This window comes from Leuresthes tenuis, unplaced genomic scaffold (assembly GCF_036924035.1).
Source record: "Leuresthes tenuis unplaced genomic scaffold, fLeuTen1.0.hap1 SCAF_18, whole genome shotgun sequence".
Lineage (NCBI taxonomy): Eukaryota > Metazoa > Chordata > Actinopteri > Atheriniformes > Atherinopsidae > Leuresthes > Leuresthes tenuis.
The window spans coordinates 7,200,074-7,220,430 of NW_027325372.1; the positions used below are offsets into that span (position 1 = coordinate 7,200,074).

The 20,357-nt window shown below is 39.4% G+C and overlaps 1 protein-coding gene across 2 annotated transcripts in view; it reads right to left on the bottom strand.

Moving 5' to 3' along the window:
• The window catches only part of LOC140274661 (semaphorin-6C-like), a 71,542-nt gene that overhangs the window by 32,948 nt on the left and 18,237 nt on the right, over positions 1-20,357 (bottom strand). For both annotated transcript variants that reach the window (XM_072370030.1, XM_072370029.1), the window contains exons 15-17: positions 19,137-19,214; positions 2,792-2,850; positions 2,077-2,130 (exon numbers count right to left, since the gene is read on the bottom strand). In XM_072370030.1, coding sequence (XP_072226131.1) covers positions 2,077-2,130; positions 2,792-2,850; positions 19,137-19,214 — 191 coding nt within the window. The remainder of the gene's footprint in view (positions 1-2,076; positions 2,131-2,791; positions 2,851-19,136; positions 19,215-20,357) is intronic.

The following is a 20,357-nucleotide window of genomic DNA, read 5'->3' on the forward strand; positions in this document are numbered from 1 at the left end:
TCAAAGACATCTTTGCGACAGGCACAAAGCCTTAACAGCTATGACCCTAATTGTTTATTCAGTTCAGCAGTACTTCACATCCCACTCGCTAATTTAACACCTGGTGCATCTAAAAGTCTTTGGATTTGGCTAGAATCCCACAATGTTACTGCAATGGACTCACTGATGTCCCATAAAGAAGAACATCATGTGAGCTTTAGGTGCTCACCTGACAGGCAGAGAAAAAACAACATCTCTGCGGCCAGGTCTCCTTTCTACAGACCGATTTCACAGCGGACACTTTGACACATCAAAAGAGGAAAAGCACAAGTGTAATTAACAAGATCAGTGGTACACCTAATGAAAATGTACATAGCTCCACCTGTGGTGTTTGCTGCTACAGTCAATCAGAATGATGAAAAAGACCTTTAGCATCCAGGAAATTAAATATGAAACTAAGTTCCCTTTAGGTGTTTTTTTTTCTTAAACAAAATTTAGACTTTATTTTGATATATTTTAAGAACTGAACTTTTGGGTTTTCCAGACTCACGAGAGCCCTGTAAGTAAAAAATATATATTTTGTGAAAGCACGGTCTAATCTAACTCATAACTTGAGCCATACAAACATACATATACATCAGGAAAAAACTTAATAAAAACATTTGATCCTCATTCAGTTTTTAGTTCCGACCAAAATGCAGTGCACAGGTCCACCTACCGATCAATACTTTCACTGGTCTTTGGCTGTCAAAGCTTCGCTCCTGTCGTCTTTTTTGAACAGATGATTTGTATTCCAGTCAACTTCCACAGCCTCATTGCAATGCCAGGTGGATGCAATTAAGGTAAGTGGTAGAATACAAAGTGAACCACTCTGTACGCTCTGAGGACTCTAGGTCTAACATTCACTGCTTTTTAAAAAAGCTCTTATGGACTACAGAGAATTTAGTTCAGGAGATGTAGCCTCTGATTGAATCAGGGCTGTTCTGTTATAAAGCTGCAACATACTCAAGCAGGGACACGACAATGTCAAATCGAGGCTGGGATTGAATTTGAAGCGGCTGACAGAGGACATCACTTAGACCTGAATTAATTCTGCAATTTAATATGTTTTTAGTTTTGAGTGAAAAAGAAAGACTAATCGTTTATCTCTTTAATTTCCAATCGATTTCTTGACGTCTCAGTGATGACCTTGCGCTCCTCACCTTCATTCTCTTCATCTGTGCTGCTGTAATTGCTGACGTGATGCAGCATATCTAGTTCAAGTGTTCCTGAAAGACTAACCCTGCTCAAGTCAAGTAGATTACAAAGCAGGAATGTCTGTCTCTGTCCCTGCACTGGCTCTAATCACAATGATGTAGCTTATAGAGCCTTAAAAGGGATTCACTGTGTGGGTCAGCTGTCACTCTGTGAATGACAATACTTCTGCTGGTTTACATGCAGGACTCTTGACTGGCAGGTAGCAGCAATGAATACAGAGCAGGTAGCTCAGCTTTGATCTGCTGGATTGCAATGTAGTGGAGCGTAATGAAGTCAAACGGAATGACGAGCTACTGTACATCACATAAGCCAATCGAATGGAAGCACCAACATTTCTTCTGGTTGAATCTTATTGAAAGGGTTATGGTTTCTTCATCATCACTGTCCTCTCTCCTCTGATATTGAGTTCTGCATTCACATTAGAAGCTGTCATGTAAAATTCTGCACACATATACCTTTGTTCTAAACAAGCACACATTCTCAAGTTGGGGCTAATATTTCTTGCAGTTTGTATTATTGGATTAGTTGTATATTATGTGTGATCCGCTACAAAGAAAAAACACTTGTTGTTAGGTCAGAAAAGCACTTGTTTCAAACACTTAGAAAATGTTACAGTTACGATCTTAGAAATTCTGCTGTGGACTACTGTCTCCCAAATTCTCCTGGCGTGAGTTTTTTTTGGTTTTACTGCCTTCCACTCATCCTTTCAGCGACAGGTAATGCCTGACATTCCCAACAGTGATGCTATTCAGTCACCTCTCAAAAGGTATTGCTGGAAATAAAGTGCGTACAAAGAGCTTAACCTGATCAAAACTAGAAATAATAGTTAGGGTATCTTACCGTAGGCAGAGTCTGCTGCAGACTCCTGGTTTCTTGTTGTCAACTGCACATCAGCTGCATGAGATAACAAAGCCAGTCAATCGCACTGTTCAAAAACACATTTATAACGTCAACTCATTGATTAATGTCATCTATTATCCAATCCTTTGCTTATTATCATTCAGTGTGTTTAACTGGACAGAAATGTCCCAGTGATCAGGTTTTGGAAGTATCTTGTTTATGTGTTAGTGTGTGATTCTGAAACCTGGATCATTAGTTCTGAGTAATGCTAAGGCTAGTTAAGAGATAAACTAGCAGGTGTTCCTTTTGTGGTTTTATCCTAACACATAAAAATAATGCTCCCACCATGATGGGTCCATCAGCTAGATCAACAGACTGCTAGTGTGACACAACCGTGTGCACTCACACTTGCATCTGCAGCCAGCTGAAAAATCAATCATTTAAAAAAAACATGCAGGGTTTTGCACTGTGGGAGACATGCACAGTATTTCTCCAGCAAATAAGGATGTGCAGAACCACGTTGTTGTGTTTTCATGTAAACCTAATATCCCTTTTATGACCAAATCTAGTACAAACCTCAGAACCAGGATAATAGTGTCCAAGGAATCACACCCAGGACTGTATTTTACAATCCATTGGCTTTTAAACCATTTACTCTTCATATTAGAACTGTTATCATTGTTACTGTGGCTGTAAAGGGACAGGTTTATCTTACCAAGGCAGCTGTCGGAGTTAAACGAGTGGTCACCCTCGATATCCTGCTCAAACCCAGCTCTGAAGAGAAATGAAAAAGGACAGAATAGAATTTAAACAAAAAAAAAACAGCCATGCAGCCTGTCTCATCTCATGTTAGTTGGTGTGTGTTATTGCTGCCAGGAATTATATCAGGTATGAACATTTGTTAAATTAGCTAAAATCACATAGCTCATGTCCAACTCATCATTTAGTTTGACAGCCAGACAATTTCAGAGGTCACCTGCAGAAAAAGAGTAACATTTTTCAACTGATTTTCAGCCTCCTATTAAGTGAAGGAAAGGTCAAAGTCATCTAATCAGAAAGCAGACTGTGAGAAGTGGCAGAGGCTGTAAAGTGAAGCATTTTATTTTCAACTGCAGCTGCAGAAAATGAAGCTATTTACTCTGCTCTGAGTGTCTCTGGCTCTGGGTTCGAGTTCCTGTTGTTTACCGGCTCAGCTGTTGTCACAGCTAATGCTTCCAAATGACCTTAAAATAGATTTTTTAAAGTGGCCACACATCAGGATTTCACAGCCATGGCTTCAGTGTCCAAGACGAGGAGTGATATTCAGTTTGTCCTTACTGCTCAGCTGCAGGCAGGAGAAATCATTTAACAGTAACAAAGTACAAGATGAAATATTGCAAATGCTTCAGTGGCAGCTGTATTTCAATAAAGCCAAGGCTTTATTCAATATAACCATCCTAAATTCAAACTAAGCAATCCTTATACTAAGTTGTCTTAACATAAACCATTCCCAGTGCTTTGCAACTGAAAAAACATTTTTATCAAAAATCAATACTACTTTTGCAAATGTTTTACATTAAAGGTCATGTAGAAGCTCAAAGGATGTGTCATGATGCGAGGTATTTAACTAAACCTAAGCTGAGGAGTTAAAAAAGCTTGGGAATGTTCATCAGTGGTGACAAAAGCCTAATCAATTAATAATAAAAGCTGCTCTGATCTCACTTGATCAGTGAAGGGTGACAAAAATAAAGTGTCCTTATAGCGATCGTGACCGTGTTTGTAAAAACACGAACAGTAAAACCATAATGAGATATCAGCTTCTGAGCCACGCCAAAGAGAGTAATGGTCTCTGTCTGGGACAGATTGCTTGATCTGACACTGGTTGAGTAGCACGTCCAGGAAATTTCATGTGCATCTTAACATTTCTGTCCTTCTGGACAAAAAGCAAAAATAGAGTACAAAGCAGTTCTGCCAATGCTTGCTCTGTCAGACTCATTTTCCACCTGGAAACAAAAGCAACATTAAGCAACAGTCCATTAAAGCAACCAGTGATGTTTCCAAAAAGCACTTCAGAGTTTGAAAAGGTGTTTTGTTTTTCAGAGTGTTGTGATCTGTGACAAAGCCATTCATCAGTCTGATCACACTCATTCATCTGGAACATTGTGTTTCCCACTCTTTGTAATCCTTTCAGCAAAAAAACATTTTTGAAAACTTTTGCTCTGGTTTGATGAAATTAAAAATTTGCCTCACCGTTACCCTTCACTTGTTTTTCTTTTACCGACCTTTTCTCATTTTTTCTTAATCAGTCTGTGGATTTCAATTTCCTTTGTTTCTACTTCTTTTTCCTAAAATTGCCTTTTTTCTCCATCCTTACACACCAGTATCTCAGCTCTATTTCAGTCTTCTCACCCTTGTTTTCTTTTTACACCTTAGCAGATGCAGTGGTGTGATGTCGCAATCAAAAGTCCACAGTGGCTAAACCAGGGTGAGCACAGACGGCCATTCGCACCCCAAATGTTGTGTTAATGAACTGAGCTCATGGCTGAGACTTTATCTGGACTGAATCCACTAGGCTGATGTTTTCCACAAACTTATAACCATCAGCAAGAACCTATCCCTTCAGCCTGGTTCAGTAAGAAAGCACTATTTATGCAATGAGGCTAATAACAAAGACAATGCCTATATTTATCCACAAATCTTTCTATTTTTGCCTTAAAAAAATAAATAAATCAAAGATTTTAAATTGGGTTGCCTTGAATGACTTGAAACTTCATTGACTTGACCTAGGTTAAAAAACACTTGACTTGAGACATAATTAACTTAAAGCTTTAAACAAATTAAATAAGATCTGATTAGAGTCCTAAATAACTCCAAAACCAAAGCAACAAATTCTCACTACCATGTTTGCACATAATTAAGCATCGTCAGTAACTCCTGATGTTGTAGTAAAAATAAAACACCCCCTTTGAAGTAACATTTCAGCATAAAAAGTACTGATCTACATCTGTAGCTTGTTTGTGAAAGATTCTTTTTAATCATAGACTTCAGACAGTCTTAAATTGGGGGTTGGACTATTAGCAAAGGAATAAATCATGTGGCAAGAAGACCTAAGTTAAAGTTTAGTTTTCATTTTCGTTTGAAGCAGAAAAACTACTTGCAAAATTTCAAGTTTGGGTTGAAATACATCACTCTACAATGTCAATTTGACAGGCGCCATTTTCCATCTCCTCTACTATGTGGGTATGGCATCTAGTTTAGATATTCAATTGAAGTCTTCTATAAAAAGGGCAACACGTGCATTAGGAACTGCTGCCAAGGGGTGCTGGCCGAGAGTCTTTATTTGTCAGGTTTGTAATGAAAGCAAGCTGGCTTCTCTTGAATGATATAACACTGTCATCTATACACATCCAAAGCATTAATATTTCTAAGAATGTTATGGAGTGGCTGCATATGAGACACACATGTCCATAGCATTCATTTCAGATCCCTTGAGACGTCTGTAGAAGATCTCAGAGTGAGACAGTGTGGGAATGTAGCAGTTAATCTTCCTGGGTGACTGTACATGCTTCATAATATTTTCTGCTGAGATGTATAATGCCGAATGGTATTGTGGATATGCCCAAATATGCCTCATTTTCATATCAACACAAAAACGGTGATCATCCACTTTTATCAACATGCTGCACACATCGAAGTCATTTCTACAGCCTACCTTTTCCATCACCTCTGTGCAGTGGTCATAGCCAACCCCTGTCCCCTGCCTAGAAATTCCCCCTATTTCCAACATATAATTTCCCACATCTGAAAAATAACTATGGAGAAAGCCCAGACAAATCTGTCCAAAGAGCCTTCAGAAAAACCTCCCGAGCGAGAACAGCTTGGAAAGATTGAAAACTTCTGTACTTTATCAGTGATTTGTCCCAAATGACCGATATACTCCGACTTAAACATGCTGTAAGGCTTGACGTGGATTACTTCAATGAAATGACACCTTATTTGTGATTTGAACAAACCTGAGATGAGACTTGGAACTCCTACAGGTAAGCGCTTTAGAATCTGACTCTGTCAAAAGTCCTGAAACAGACTTTGAATTTGAAATCTTAAGTGACTTAATACCTCCACCAACCATACTGATTTAAGACTTTCCTGCATTCATATTCCCAACACATATGACTCATATGACAACCTTTGACTTGACGTAAAAGTGACTTAAGACTTGAGTAAAGGCTTACTCAGCTGTCATTGATGAAATGTTAGCCTTACAGGGTGAATCTTCCCTTTCCACTTAAACAAAGTAATTCTATATCCTCTCCAATTTTTCTGTTGTTTATTCTGGATTTACCTGCCAGCATAAGTACACTCCAAATAAAAAACTAAAATGTTCATGAGATGTGGTGCCGTAGAACATTTAGAGCACATTTAATAACCTGCTTGCACCTATGGTGAAATTATTTTACTTTACTCTTCTTACTCGCTCTGCCTTTATCTCTGTGCCTCACATATTTGCTAACTCTTCCACCCCCTCAGTAACTCAATATTTATCTCCATTATTGCTCATTTTCTCTTTTTGCTATGGCGCTGTTCAAGTTACATTTCCTTCAGCGTGGGTTGAGCTGTAAGTGAGGAGAAACAGAGAGAACAGGAGGAGGTTGATGCTGCAGTGAGCTGCTATATATCCCAACCGCTCTCAGGAACCTGAACGCCTCGCTTATCTAGTGGGGAGCAACTTGGAGGAGGGGATGAAAATAGACCAACTCTGTATAAAATACAGCCAAGTTATCAGACGCTGGTGTCGGTGAATTGCGATTTTCATGTTCTCCGCGTTGAGGCTCTACAGCGGAGGCGTTAACAGGTTTGAAAGGCTGTGAAATGTAATTGCGATGTAGCCTATACATGGCTGCAGGAGCTTTCCGTTTAATGGGGAACATTCACAGCTTCTTTGTACTGCCTTAATGCATTCTAAGTAAGAACTGAGAAGTTTTTATTAAAAAATGCCTTCACTGTTTCAGTTATGAAGAGTCCATGACTTGACTTGGACTTTGATGAAGTAAGTTAATGAGACTTTATTTATTTACCACTTTACTGGAGACCAGACTTCTGAATCAGATGACCTAAGACTAAAAAACAATTTTGATCACATGACTTGACTGTAAATTTGGACTTTAATGTATACACAATGAGTTTAAACATTGGACTGTGACATTCCTTGAGTCATTGGAGACTTGAGCTACTTTCCATTTGATGTAACTACAGAGTAAAACAAACACAGACAACAAAACGTTCTGAATATTCTCCGACTCTTCCTTCTTTATCTTACCCAATGTGTTTGTTTTTTCGTGCAACTTGAAATATTATTTAGACATCTGCAATGAGAAACCAGCTTACAGTTTTAATTTGGGAGGCAAACATCTTCTAACATTACTCTGAAAACATCCCTCTTTGTTAAAGCTGACTGCTCGAGTTTGAAATGTTTCCATTTGCTGGTTTGAATGGATTAAACAAGGCTGCGTCGTGTCACCAGAGATTGGCAGTATAGACTATGTTTTTAGGGTAGAAATTCAGTAGAATAACCAGTTGTTCTGACTAGACACAAACCTCAAGGTGTAAAATGGAATTATTTCAATCTCTGGGAATATCTGAGAAGATGCCGGTCAGTCATGTGAATTTACTGTTTGCCAGCTCAGACAGTTGGTGAGTCATGTCATTTCAGTCTTTGCCAAGTCAGATGCAATCAGCAGAGTTGTTTCTTTTCTCACTAATGAAACACACAAAAATAACCTCAAGGCGGAGCATATATATGTACATTTCTTTCTTTTTTGCACATTGGTGTAAGTGTTTTTCTGTTTAAACCGTTTCCATTCAAATCTTCTAAATGAGAATCCAAAATGGTGTTGGAAACTGCAGTTATTACTGACTCAGGTCATCAGTCGTAACCTTAGTAATGCTGATATAAGCATAGGCTGTTGAGGGACCTGATCACCTCCCATCTCGCCTCTCTTTGCATGCATCTAAATGTCACGAATGCATACCATTAACCAGGTGTTCTACTTTCCAAATGTTTATGGTGTTTTGAGCTGCATGTCTCTGATCTGTGGTTGCTTGTCACCTCATATCCAACCTCTCAAAGCAAATGATCACCCCTCCTAAGGCTGGTTCGGCTGAAGGTTTCTCACTCCATTTTCCTGCTGCTAAGTGCCACCTCAGAAAGAATCCCTGAATGTTGGGTTTCTTTATGTGCAATTACCTAAATCTACAGACTGAAAACCTTCTCTTCCTTTAGACTATACTTAGTTTCACGTTTGATTACTCTGAATCCTAATCAGGACCTGAATGACTTGCGACTTGATATGAACTTGGTCAGGAGTCATGACTTAATGTCCAATAACTGTCAGGGATGCTGCAGCTGGGACATTAAAGCCATAACAGAAATCTGTCTGCACCAGCATAGCTTTTAACTATCTTCTTAAGTTCAGTGTTGCTCATTAACAGGAAACCAGTTTGTATTGTTGAGTTCAGCACACCATTTTGATGTTTTATAGCAGTGCTGCACAGGCGGGTGAAGAGCCTCATTTCCGGCTGTTTTCAGCACACTCTGCACTTGATGCGTTGCACAACCATTAGACGAGTTTAAACCTTACATCGGCGATATTCCTGCACCAGAGACACTTGTAAACAAAACCCTGGAGGTTCAATATTAGGAGGGCAGAAAGTGCTTATGAGATTTGGAGAACTTATTAAAGTCTAGAAGTGAGAGATTTAGGCTGTGTGAAGATGATTAAAGAATAATTAGAGGCAAAAATCATGTTCATTTCAGCTGGTGTGAGGGAATGATGAAAAGTTAGTATTATTTTCTCATTTAGAATCTTCTCTGTTTGCTAAAATTCACAAACTTTATTGCATGTTCGTGTGTAACCTGCAGGGAAGTCAAGGCTTCGTGAAAATTATGACTGACAGGCAGAAAGACATGGAAGAGATAATTTAGCTTCACAGTGGATGAACTAAAATCTGAAATCTGAAATGAAGTTAAACAAATTTCCTGATGAAATGTAGAAGGACAAAGGCTCTGATGTGCATGGGCTGTGCTCCGCTATCATAAAAAATAAATAAATGGCAGTTACTTTTAAACTTCTTGTCATGTCATGTCTTTATAGCTTGACAGTTTTTGCCGACTTGGGCACTTGCGTTTGTGAGATTATATTTAATTTTGGTGCATAAGCAAATTATTTAACATATCAATGAACTGTTGGCTGACTTCACTACTCCAGTTTTTGCCCTGTCAAACCAACCAGTACACTAGTTTGTTAATGATTAGTTAATCAAAACTCAGTGACAACAAGTCACATCTATATGAGGATATTTGCTGATTTTGTAAACTCGGAATCTTTCAGGTTTTGCTTCCAGCTCAGACAAAACACGTAAACTTGGGCATCAAAGAATAATGATAACATTTCGGGACATTTCACACACTAAACGCACCACATCGTTGGTGCTGGTTTTAAGTGATGCGTTGCAAAGAGGATGAGAAGTGAGAGGACGTCTGATTTTTAAAAAGTGTGACAAACAGAGAGGAGAAATCCCACCACCTGCCTCCTCGTCTTCTGTTTCTTTAAAATTTAGCAGTTTCTTATCTCCCTTTTCTGTCGTAATTGTTAGGTAAGCTGTTATCTTTTTCCTCTCCAACTCCTTCCATTCTTTGCTAACCAACCATCTCTCCATCTCCCTCTTCTCCCAAGAGAGAATCTTTCACTTATCAGTAGAAGTTTGCAAAGCTAAACTCACTCCGGCTTAGAGATTTTCAGTCAAGCGAAGCTCTGAATAACATCTCTGCCTGTGAGGGCTGTTCTATATTTATGCTACCATCAGCTGCACTCAGGTCAGGCTGTGGTGGCTTTCTATACTTGGTTTGAGTTCATAAAACCTTTAAAATGTCTGGTTTGGTTTCATATGTGTTAAACATTCTGCAGAGCCATGATATGTTTGGTTAAAACATTGAGAATCGAAACAAGACAGACTCAAAACAGACAAAAACAAAAAGTCAGTTCGAAAACAATCACTAAAAGGAAAGAAATGACCACAGAGACGCATGGAAACCAGAAAGGGACACAAAATAATTGAAAATGACTCAACATAACCACAAAATGACGCAACATAATCACAGTGGGATTTAGAATGATTCCTAAAGACATTTAGGAAGAAAATGTAGGTAAATTACAAACAAGACAATCAATAAGGTCTTATAACCTAAAATAAGCTGCGTTTCGATTACATTAATAATAACATTTTAACATCTTATGTTATCCTGAACAAAGCTTGGTGATCGCCACTTGTGTGAATAATCCTTGACTGTTCTTGGAATGAACAAGTTATTTGACAGGCTGACAACTACTATGTCCCTGATGGAAATGCTGAAGATGCAGGAAAGGAACTTTCAACTGGACTGTACAGAGTGTGAGCTTTTGATGTTAACTGAGGCAGATCGGATGCAGTACAAGGGACTGTTGAGACTTCTGTGATCACTGTGATGTGATCTTCACTGACACTAATAGAGGATAATCATTGAACTTGTCTAAACTTTGCTCCGCTGCCTTGCAGAGCACACCGGACAAAAACTGAGTCCTTAACCGCCAGTCTCTTCAGTTTGTCAGGCAAGTTGTAACACATTATGAAGTTTATTATGGAAAACAATGTCTGCAGACAAAATACATGCAAATGTGAGACTTCTGATGGACACGTGTGGCAGTTTTAGTGAGAAGTCACGCTGTGTCTTCAGGGAAGTCAGTCATGTCTGCATTTTGCTACTTTATCCCCTCCCTTCAAATCTTTCTGCTCTTCTCACTCCAATAACATTCGCAGCTACACTGTTCTTTCATCTTTCTCCCTCGCCTGGCGCTCTCAGGTCACCGTTATTATTCTTCCAAAGTCTCGCTATGTCTGGCTTTTTTTCAGCGTTGGTCATTTCAGGAATTCATTTCGTTTTACTAAATATTTTAAATCTAGTTTTTCAAACCTTAACTCACATACATATTTCCTCAGTTTATTTGATTATCTTCAGCACACATAAACTTTAACCCATAAGCCATTTGGTTGCTATTAAAGCTAGCGCATGGTCTCATCTGGACATTTTCTCTTTCCCACTCAAACATGCATTACCTTTACTCTGGAAGTAATTATGTTAATCAGTAATTATTTTTTAAGAGGGACAAAAATGCCAAAGAGGCAGAAAAAAATAAGGTTTTAAGCAATCGGCCATTCAATAATGTTGAATTTTTTTTCAAAAAGAATCACTGCACTCACCCTCTGGAATGAAACTGTAATTAGAGTAAGTTTTACATCAATATGGGATAACGGTAAATATATGGTGCAGTTGTCTTCAGAAAAGCACGACCATTTAGATTTCATATTGTGAGAATAAGAAAACTGATGACCAGATTAACTTTATTTCTTCAGACACAAAGATGACTATTGTTCGCAGCATACAGAGGGCAGCCAGGCCGATTAAGAGTGATAATGAGCAGATCGGCTTCCTGAAACAGGAGATGGGATTTCTTTGCATCAGATACCCTGCAGACTGCAAATGTTGAGAGTTACACCCCCCCCCCCATACTGAAACAGTTTTTATAGTACTTGTACATATTATTGCTTGCTAATTGGTTTTTATGTTTATAACTTTATAATGATATTCTTGAAAAGATAATTGTTCCAATGTGGGGTGTTAATTAGGGTTGCAACTGAGAACAGTAATTTACTAATATCTGTTAATCTGTTGGTAGAGTTATTAAGTCTTAATACAGCAGCAAACAATTACTGTATTTGCTATGTAACAATATCATGGAGTAACCTTGGATGGTCTTACTGAACAAAGTGATCTCTCCCTTTGTGTGCCTTGTATTTCCAGCTAATTTTGCTTTGTGACTGCAAAAGCATGAAAGTGGATACAAGTCTCTTTCAGGGAAAAAAAATGAGGTTCCTTTAGTGAATAATCTATGTTTTACAATTGAAAAGTCTCCCATAAAGAAAGCAATAAGATCAGAGTCCATATTGGTCCCAGGTCCCAGGTTGTTCGTTGGAGTTTTAAGCACTTAACAGCTATTCCAGTCATATAACATTTTTCATTTGGTATTTATTATCAAGAGCTATTATTTCCTCTACAAATTCCAGCTGTCCCAAGCTAGTGATATGACAGATAAAAAAGTAACTACTTCCTTATTTAAAAATCTAACCACAGTATTTTTTCAAATAACTTTTTTAAACACTAGAAAGCAACGACTCTGGCTTGTTGCTAAGAAAAATAAATCAATAGATAAAAACTTGTATATGTTCCCTTTTTTAAGCAGCGGATTAACTTCCAATGCGAAAATGTTACAATTTAAAAAGATACACTTCAAAATACACAAATATGACTTGACCACACAATCGATAATGCAATCAAGTTGATTCACAGATGAACTGCAGGGTGTGAACTCATCCCCAACCACCTCCCTGTGACTCATTCCTCTTAAGCATACTTCTACAGAGGAAAAATGTAAGAAAAAAAGCTTTTCCTTTTAGAGGCAGAATCCTCAGACAATAGATGGGGAAAAAAGAAATAAAGCTGTAAATCTGCTTATGTTTAAAGAGGTGAATGCACTAAAGCACAAGCAGAGAGTCGAAGCCACTTATCAAAGTGAGAACCGTCCCAGACTGAACTGAACTCCAAGTCACTTCAACACAACCCAAACTTCAGGAAGAAAATGTACGTGTTTTAAATCTTCCTCCCTTAACTCTGACACAGATATCGTTGTTTTTCCCATCACATTTTTGCTCTCCCTCTACTTGCTTTCCACCTCTTGCATCACAGCTTCTGCCACAGATTTCTTTCTGCTCTATCATTTCTCTACCTGCTCATTCTGTCCATTTTCAATCTCCTAACAGTGTCTCCTCTTTTCTCTCTTGGCACTTCTCTCTGTATTAAAAATGTAACTTTTGTCTTTTTTGTAGCCATTAAAGATATTACTGCTTCCTGCTTCTGTGTGGAGGTGGGCGATTTTCTTCAGAAAGTAAACGAAGGAGCAGAACAACACCGACTGTCTTCTTTGTAAATGGACATTGTAAATGAATCAAAATATCTGTTCTATTCCTTTGAAAACTCCTCGAAAGGGAGTGGCAAAAAACACTTAATGTACCCTACAAACCTATAAACAAATAAGGCCATTTTTGGCAGATATTGCTGCTGAGATCTGTTTACATTCTGATTCTTTTCCCCATGATTTCATCCAAATTCAGTTAACTCCACAGCTTCGGCTCTCTGGATCATGGACACTTTGGAAGGTAAAATATAACAAGTCCCTGCCTTCAATCTACTTTTTTAAGTAGGATGTTAAAAAGTGTAAGTGTAATAAGAAGTAAGTGTCACACTAATCATTCTCAACTGTCAAGAGGAGATGGGAGAATACTGAATTCGATGCAATGGAAAAGCTGCATCCATTTAAGTCACAGTAGCACAGGGCGACCTCCCCTCACTGACTGCTATGCTGGAACAACCTTCTAAAATAGCTCAAGGTTGGGTTTTATTATCAGATACAGCCCGCTCTCAAAACACTGGAAATGATAACCTCTGTGTCTCACCTCTGCGACTGAATCTGTCAGATCACTCATGAGAAATCATGTGAGTGAACCGGAGGAGCTGATTACTTTCCCTCCACATCAACTCACTTATATCAGGCTGCGGTGAGGTTTCGCTGAAATTATTTTGGCTAAAACAGTTAAATCAGCATCTACTTCAACTTTCCAGATGACTTTTGCAGGCAGCTCACCTCTTCTGACCAATTGTTTATGAAAAGCCGATCTGTTACAAAAAAAACATGAACACCCCGATGAGGCTTCACATCGATCGATTACAGGAGACAGATCAAGAGGAGATGCGCAAATACAGAGAGCTGTCAGCTTGTCAGGCAAGGAGAGCAGCGCATTCAGCCTGAGTGGAGATCAATACAGGAATTATGCATGTCTGCTGGAATATTTGTGTTTGACATTGATTGGGTTCACATTTGATAGATGTCTTGGAGCATTGAGACAGATTAGATTTATTTAAAAGAAAGCTGAAAATCTAAAGATGGGCACTGCTGTGGATCCGAAACGACACAATGATGACTCAGAGTGGCTGAATTTAGAAGCTCCTACTTTTTGTGTTTTATTCCAGACAGAAGCTTTTTTACCCACACTGCATGAATACATGACCGGTATAATTAAGATCTGAAGATTTCACAAGAAGCATCACAAACTGCTTCAAAGGATATTTCCCAAGGTTTGTGTTTTGTTTGCATGCACAATGTCAGAAAAAGTTTCACTGAATTAGAATGAGAAAGCTTCACCTAAGGTTGTGTAACAGAGTTCTGGACGTAAGCAAGAAAAAGTTTATTGTTTGTGAAGAGTCAGGCTGATTGTGTCACACTGTCTTTGGTCTTACACAACCAGAGCTTCTGAGATAAGATGTGTCAGTTACAAATGCAACCACTGTCTAGACGAAGAAAAGCTGAACATGTGTAGTTATAAATACACCTTCAGGAACCGTTATGAGAATGGATAATGGACTTTATTCATATGCACATCCTTCAATCTTCTCAACATAAATTTCAACAGTAAACATTTATGGCATTGTTAGGATCTCTTGGTTTTCTTGTCGGCTTCATTTAAGCGCTTCAAGCCAGTTTACAAGGATTTACTTTCACATTGTCAGAAAACAGAACAGTCCTAAAGAAAGGGTTAGGTGGCTGATTTGGAGGCTGACTTTGAACAGCTTGTAGAACTCTCCATCCCTGAAAAGCCAGACTAACACGTCTCTGGTCTCGTCATTGTCTTTGTGAGAGGACTTTTTGTCCAAAGACAGTGGTAACACTGCACAGCAGGGACTCTGGGACATGCACACAAAGCTAAACCAGCTGTCCTAACATTGACCTAAGGAGCTCTGAATACAGCACACAAAGGAGGAGTGTGACTGCATTCCCTGATAGCGAGGCAATTGCTCGACTACCTCCTCCATACAGCCATTACGTTCCGCTTATCTGACATTGGGTTGCAAAAGCAGGTCCAGGAGGGCAGCCCAGACATCCCTCTATCCAGCGATACTGTCCAGCTCCTCCTGGGGGATCCCAGGGAGTTCCCAGGCCAAAAGGGATATATAATCCTCCTCCAAGTTGGACACGCCCCCAAAAAACCGAAGGGAGGCAACCAGGAGGCATCCTAAGCTTGTACCACCTCCGCTGACTCCTTTCGATGCGGAGGAGCAGCGGCTCTACGCCTAACTTCCTCTGGATGGTCGAGCTCCTCTCTAAAGCTGAGTCCAGCCACTAATATCAGTCACTTTTCATTTCAGTCAGTGATCTTTTTCTGTTGGTCACTACCCAGAGCTCATGGCCATAGGTGAGGGTTGGAACGAAGATGGACCAGTAAATTGAAAGCTTTGCCTTTCGGCTCAACTCCCTCTTCAAAACAACAAACCAATGCAGGGCCCTCATTACTGCTGATGAAGCCCTAATCCATCTGTCCAACGTTCCATCCCTTTTGAACAAGATCCTGAGCTATTTTAACTCCTCTGCTTGAATCAGAAACTCATCCCTGACCTGAAGGGAGCACTCCACCTTTTTCTGCTTAAGAACCATGGCCTCGGATTTGGAGGGGCTGATTTTCATCCTGTCTGCTTATTTATCAAAATTATAGTTACTAGTGACCAAATTTCCAGTTTTTAAAACACAAGCATGCTCATATCTAGAAAAATAAATCAGGCCTTCAAAGTTTCCAGGGCATTTTAGCAGTGCAGGGCCAGCTCATTCTAAAATAGAAGTCAGAAAAGGTAATCCAGAGAATATTATGTCACAGTGTGCATGTGTTGATAGTTTGTAGTTAACAAGTGGAAACCTGCAGACACTCCTTTATGTGCCCCTCCAGACACTCAAAATATTTTATTTTGACTCTAAATTCAAAACACGAATGAAGCCTTAAGATGAATTCCCCCAGTGTTTTTGCACTCGAGTCCATTGATATGCTGAGGCAGGATGAGGTTTAGAGACACACACATAGAAAACTGCAGCACCTAATAGTTTGTCAAATCAAATGCATTCCATTATGCCACCTCTCAATCAATAACTTCAAAGTGTCAGGTAGCTCGGGCCAGCTCCACAACACTTCATGACAATCGATCTGCGGCAGCAGCGTCGTTTATATTGCTGCTCCTCAACTCCACCGCAAATCGAAGCGATATCATTTTCATATTTATCCTCTAGGGGAGGGCTTGCGCTAAACCTAAGAGAACTGAGAAACATCTGCAGTCTCCTCATCTGTAAATATCATCAGTTATAAACTCTGGCAGGTTGTCAGCCAGAATGGGAGCTGTAGCAGAGAATCCGCAAGCACATCATGGAGCCCTTGAAATGGCTGCATGAGTAAATCAATGTGCAGAAGTCTGTCTTTTAGCAACGATAACTTACAGTGCAACAAGGCTGAGGGCAGAAACAAGCACAGGGTTTAAGATCACAGAAGAAAAGATGAGAAATATTAGGGTGTTGCCTTAAGCTGAGGGAATTCAGAATGAAACATCACAAAAACTTTAAAGCAGGACTAAAAGGGCTTAAAAGAGGGCTGTATATTATACATCACTACAGAAATTAGTTGTTCTTTAGTTTTTGAGTGTATCCCAACCTTTCCTGTTTAATTCTCTTTGTTCCGTTCATGCACATCATAATTACAACTTAGGCAGCAACTACTAATCATGCATAATACTATAGCTGATGCAGTAAAAGATTCTCAGGGCCCGTACAAAGTTTGTTCTTTTTCTCCGATATTCAGTTTGCTGTCATATTTGAGTATTAAAAACAGAATACTTAGCCTTTTTGACTGATGAATAAACAAAATAGAAGCAATGTTGTAGTTAGTAACAGTATAATGTCTTATACGTTACATGCAAACTCTCTGGCAGGAGGCTGAAGTCTTTGTCCTTGAACACAAGTCTGTGTCACTGTGCAGCTTTTATCTCTGTACCTATAATAGATCAATGATTGTCAACCAGGAGGGAGGCCACAGCCGGTAACCTGATTATTCTGACGGGTCATGACTCAAAAAGGTTGATAACCACTGTAGAAGCTAATGGAGACAATATATACAGTATTTTATTTTTACCATCTATGAAATATAAGTCAAATAATGAAGACTTTTGCTCAACATCCCTGTTTAGCTGCTGCAGCGCACGTTGGCTGTGTTATCTGCAGATCAGCAGCACAGATCAGTGATCAAGAGCCAGTTGCACATGAACGGTTGGAACCACGGCCAACTACTACTGTGAGCAGGATGAAGCGATGTCTCACATCTGAGAGGGCTGTGTCCTCAAGTGATCATCTCATCTGATCTTATCTGAAAACCTAAAGCATGGCAACACTGGGATGCTTCTTCTTTGCTGTGTTGAAGAGACTCAACAAATTGCTTGTGCAAAATGAAAGACAATTTTAGGTATATGCACATGGGATAAAATTCCAATTATGGTGATACATGAGTTAGCAAAGTCTTAATTATATCCATAACCCTCATAACATGGAGCTTTAGTCTACTCAGGTTTATCTGTCGCCCCAAAAGTGTTTCTTTTTGTCACCACCTGTTCTGCACTAAACTCCAGAGCTGTTGTTGCAAGATCTTGTAATGGAAACGAACAACCTGATCTACAGAGAAGCCCAAAGCAAATGAGAAATTTCTTTCTCAAACCCAGTGTTTCTCATACTGTAACAATCAGACCTGGCAACACTGGACCTAAGGCCAGCGAAGCAGCAGTGTGCTACAAGAAGCCATTAAAACTCTGGTAGGACCTACTAATACAATTAGGATGTATACATGTTATCAGAAAATGCAGCTTAACCAGGTTAAAATCAGAATATCGGTGTCCATGTTAACATACCCATTGTTGCATTTTGTATGCAGCATTTTTGTGTTTAATCAGATAACGTATAGCTGGAGACAATGAGGTCTGGTGAGGGAAATAATTATTGTGTGAGGACTTTTTCTCTTCCTTTCACCCAGTGCACCATGCATGGTGCGACAGGTCATTGCTATTCCAAAGTGTCAGAGCAAATCCAGATATAACAGTTAAACTTTTTTACTTTTGGAGCCAAATTATAAATAAAAAACATGTATATTTGCAGGTTTCAGGGTCTCAAACAAGAACACTTACTCCTTATTTTGATAACTTGTCTTTGCAAGGTGTATATTTGGGGTTTGGGGGATTTGAGTTGAATTAAACAGAATGTGCGACAATATTACTCTCACCTTAGCTAGTTTGTTTCTGCTTGAAAAACTAATTGCTTGTGAAATGGCGAATATAATGTAAATATTTACTCATCAGTCATGCAGCGTTTAAGCTGATGCATAAAAGTATCTCACAGATGTAGAAGAGAAGTGAGTCACATGAGTTGCTTTGAGTCTGGAGCATATGTCTGCAGCAGTTCGTCATTATAGAGAAAGGAGCAATGCTCAGTGAGTTGCAGACAAAGTCTAAATGTGAAATACTGGCCAAAGTAAAAGCCAGATGAGGTGGGGAGTCTCCACTCAAGGTCCTAGGCCTTGGAATAATTATTTGAATAATTATTTGTTTAGGATTGGCCAACACCAGACGTTTGAGCACTCTGTTGTGGCCACTGAGTGAATATGATACTGTTTTAGACAAGCTCGTCTTTGCACATTTCTGCCATCAAGAGAACAGCTGGAAGTAAACTGGACTCTGAGAAAAAAAAATCAAAAGCATTTGTTCTTTCAACAACTCAACAGATTTGAACCATTATTCCAACAAAGTTCACACAGTACATTCTAGCTAACATCCTGTTTAACATCTGTCCCCATCGTGCCTGCCCATCTATTCTTTTACTTTGGCTGCGAGTGTGAAAGGCATCACGGACTTCCATCTTTCAGATGCACGACCCTTCAGTCGCTGCAGCAGATGTACTGAGCAGAGCTTTATTGGCTGTCTGACTGATGATAGCTGAGAGGAAGGAGAGGCAGAAAGAGAAGACAGAGCAGCAGAGTGACACAGAAAGAGAGATGAAAAAGGAAAGAAAATCGACACATACTTGAAGCCAGGCGCCATGTTGGCACAGGTCCCGGTGCGCAGCCAGATGCAGTACGGGTCACGAGAGGCCAGGCAGGCTCTGGAAAGACGGAAAGAAAAGAGGGAAGAAGAGGGTCATTTATTGTTTTTTGGAGATTAATTTTGGTTTCATCTGCAGTTCCTTGTGCAGTTTGAGGATTATCTCAAACAAAGTCTGACTCTCAAATACAACCAGTCTATGAAACACTCACCAACGCTGTTTTTCCCAAAGTTTCCTCAACTCTGCTGTTTGTTTATCAATTAATCTAATTAAAATCAATTTTCTTTGATATGTCATTGATTTTGAAAGTGCAAGTAAACAATATCATCAAAATGGCTTCCACAGCCAGCAGCTCTGACAACGGTTGCCTCTGTGACCCTGATGTAAACTAACACACCAAATGGTACAAATCCATGTCAGAAAAAGAGATGCAGGTTCAACATATACATTTTTAATGCGACTTAACATCTCGACTTCACTTTAGTGAAATAAATACTTTGTTCTGGACCTGGACCACAAGGCAGATATGTCAACAGTACATAGAATAACACGTCCCCACACAGAGCTGTCATATCCAAGATTATGTATACATCAGAAAGGCGACATCTTCACTCTTCCTCTGTTCAGACACGGTGAGCTGTCACACAGTCCCACTGACTCCTGTAATGCTTAACACAGACACAAACACAAGCAAACCCAAACAGTTGTCAGATCAACTGTTGTCAGGTAGCCATTCCAGATTGAAGAAACAACACAAACAACAGCGACCGTCCCTGATGACATCACACCCAAATACACTGTTCATCTAGTCTCAACCCTGTCATCCATTACCAATCCAGTTTTATTCCCACTCTGCCAGTCACTCTCACACAGGCAAGCACGCACAATTCACAGGCCAAACACAGAGTTTCACGCTCAGGCTAGCTTCAACAACTATAGGAGAGCTCACTCATGATGCCACTCAGTCAGTGTGAAGTTCTTTGTGAAAGCAAAAAGCAATACAACAACCAGGGAATCAATGCAAGTCGATATATTTCTGGTAGTGAGAGTATGTGCACCTGTTGAGCAAATTCCTGTAGTTTAAAAATCTAGTGTTAGGAAAAGTGTTGAAATTTTGGTGATCATCGTTTAGCTTTAACAAGATGTACTCATTTAATCCATTTAATAAGACTTCTTAGATCAATATTGGCATTGGCTATGCAA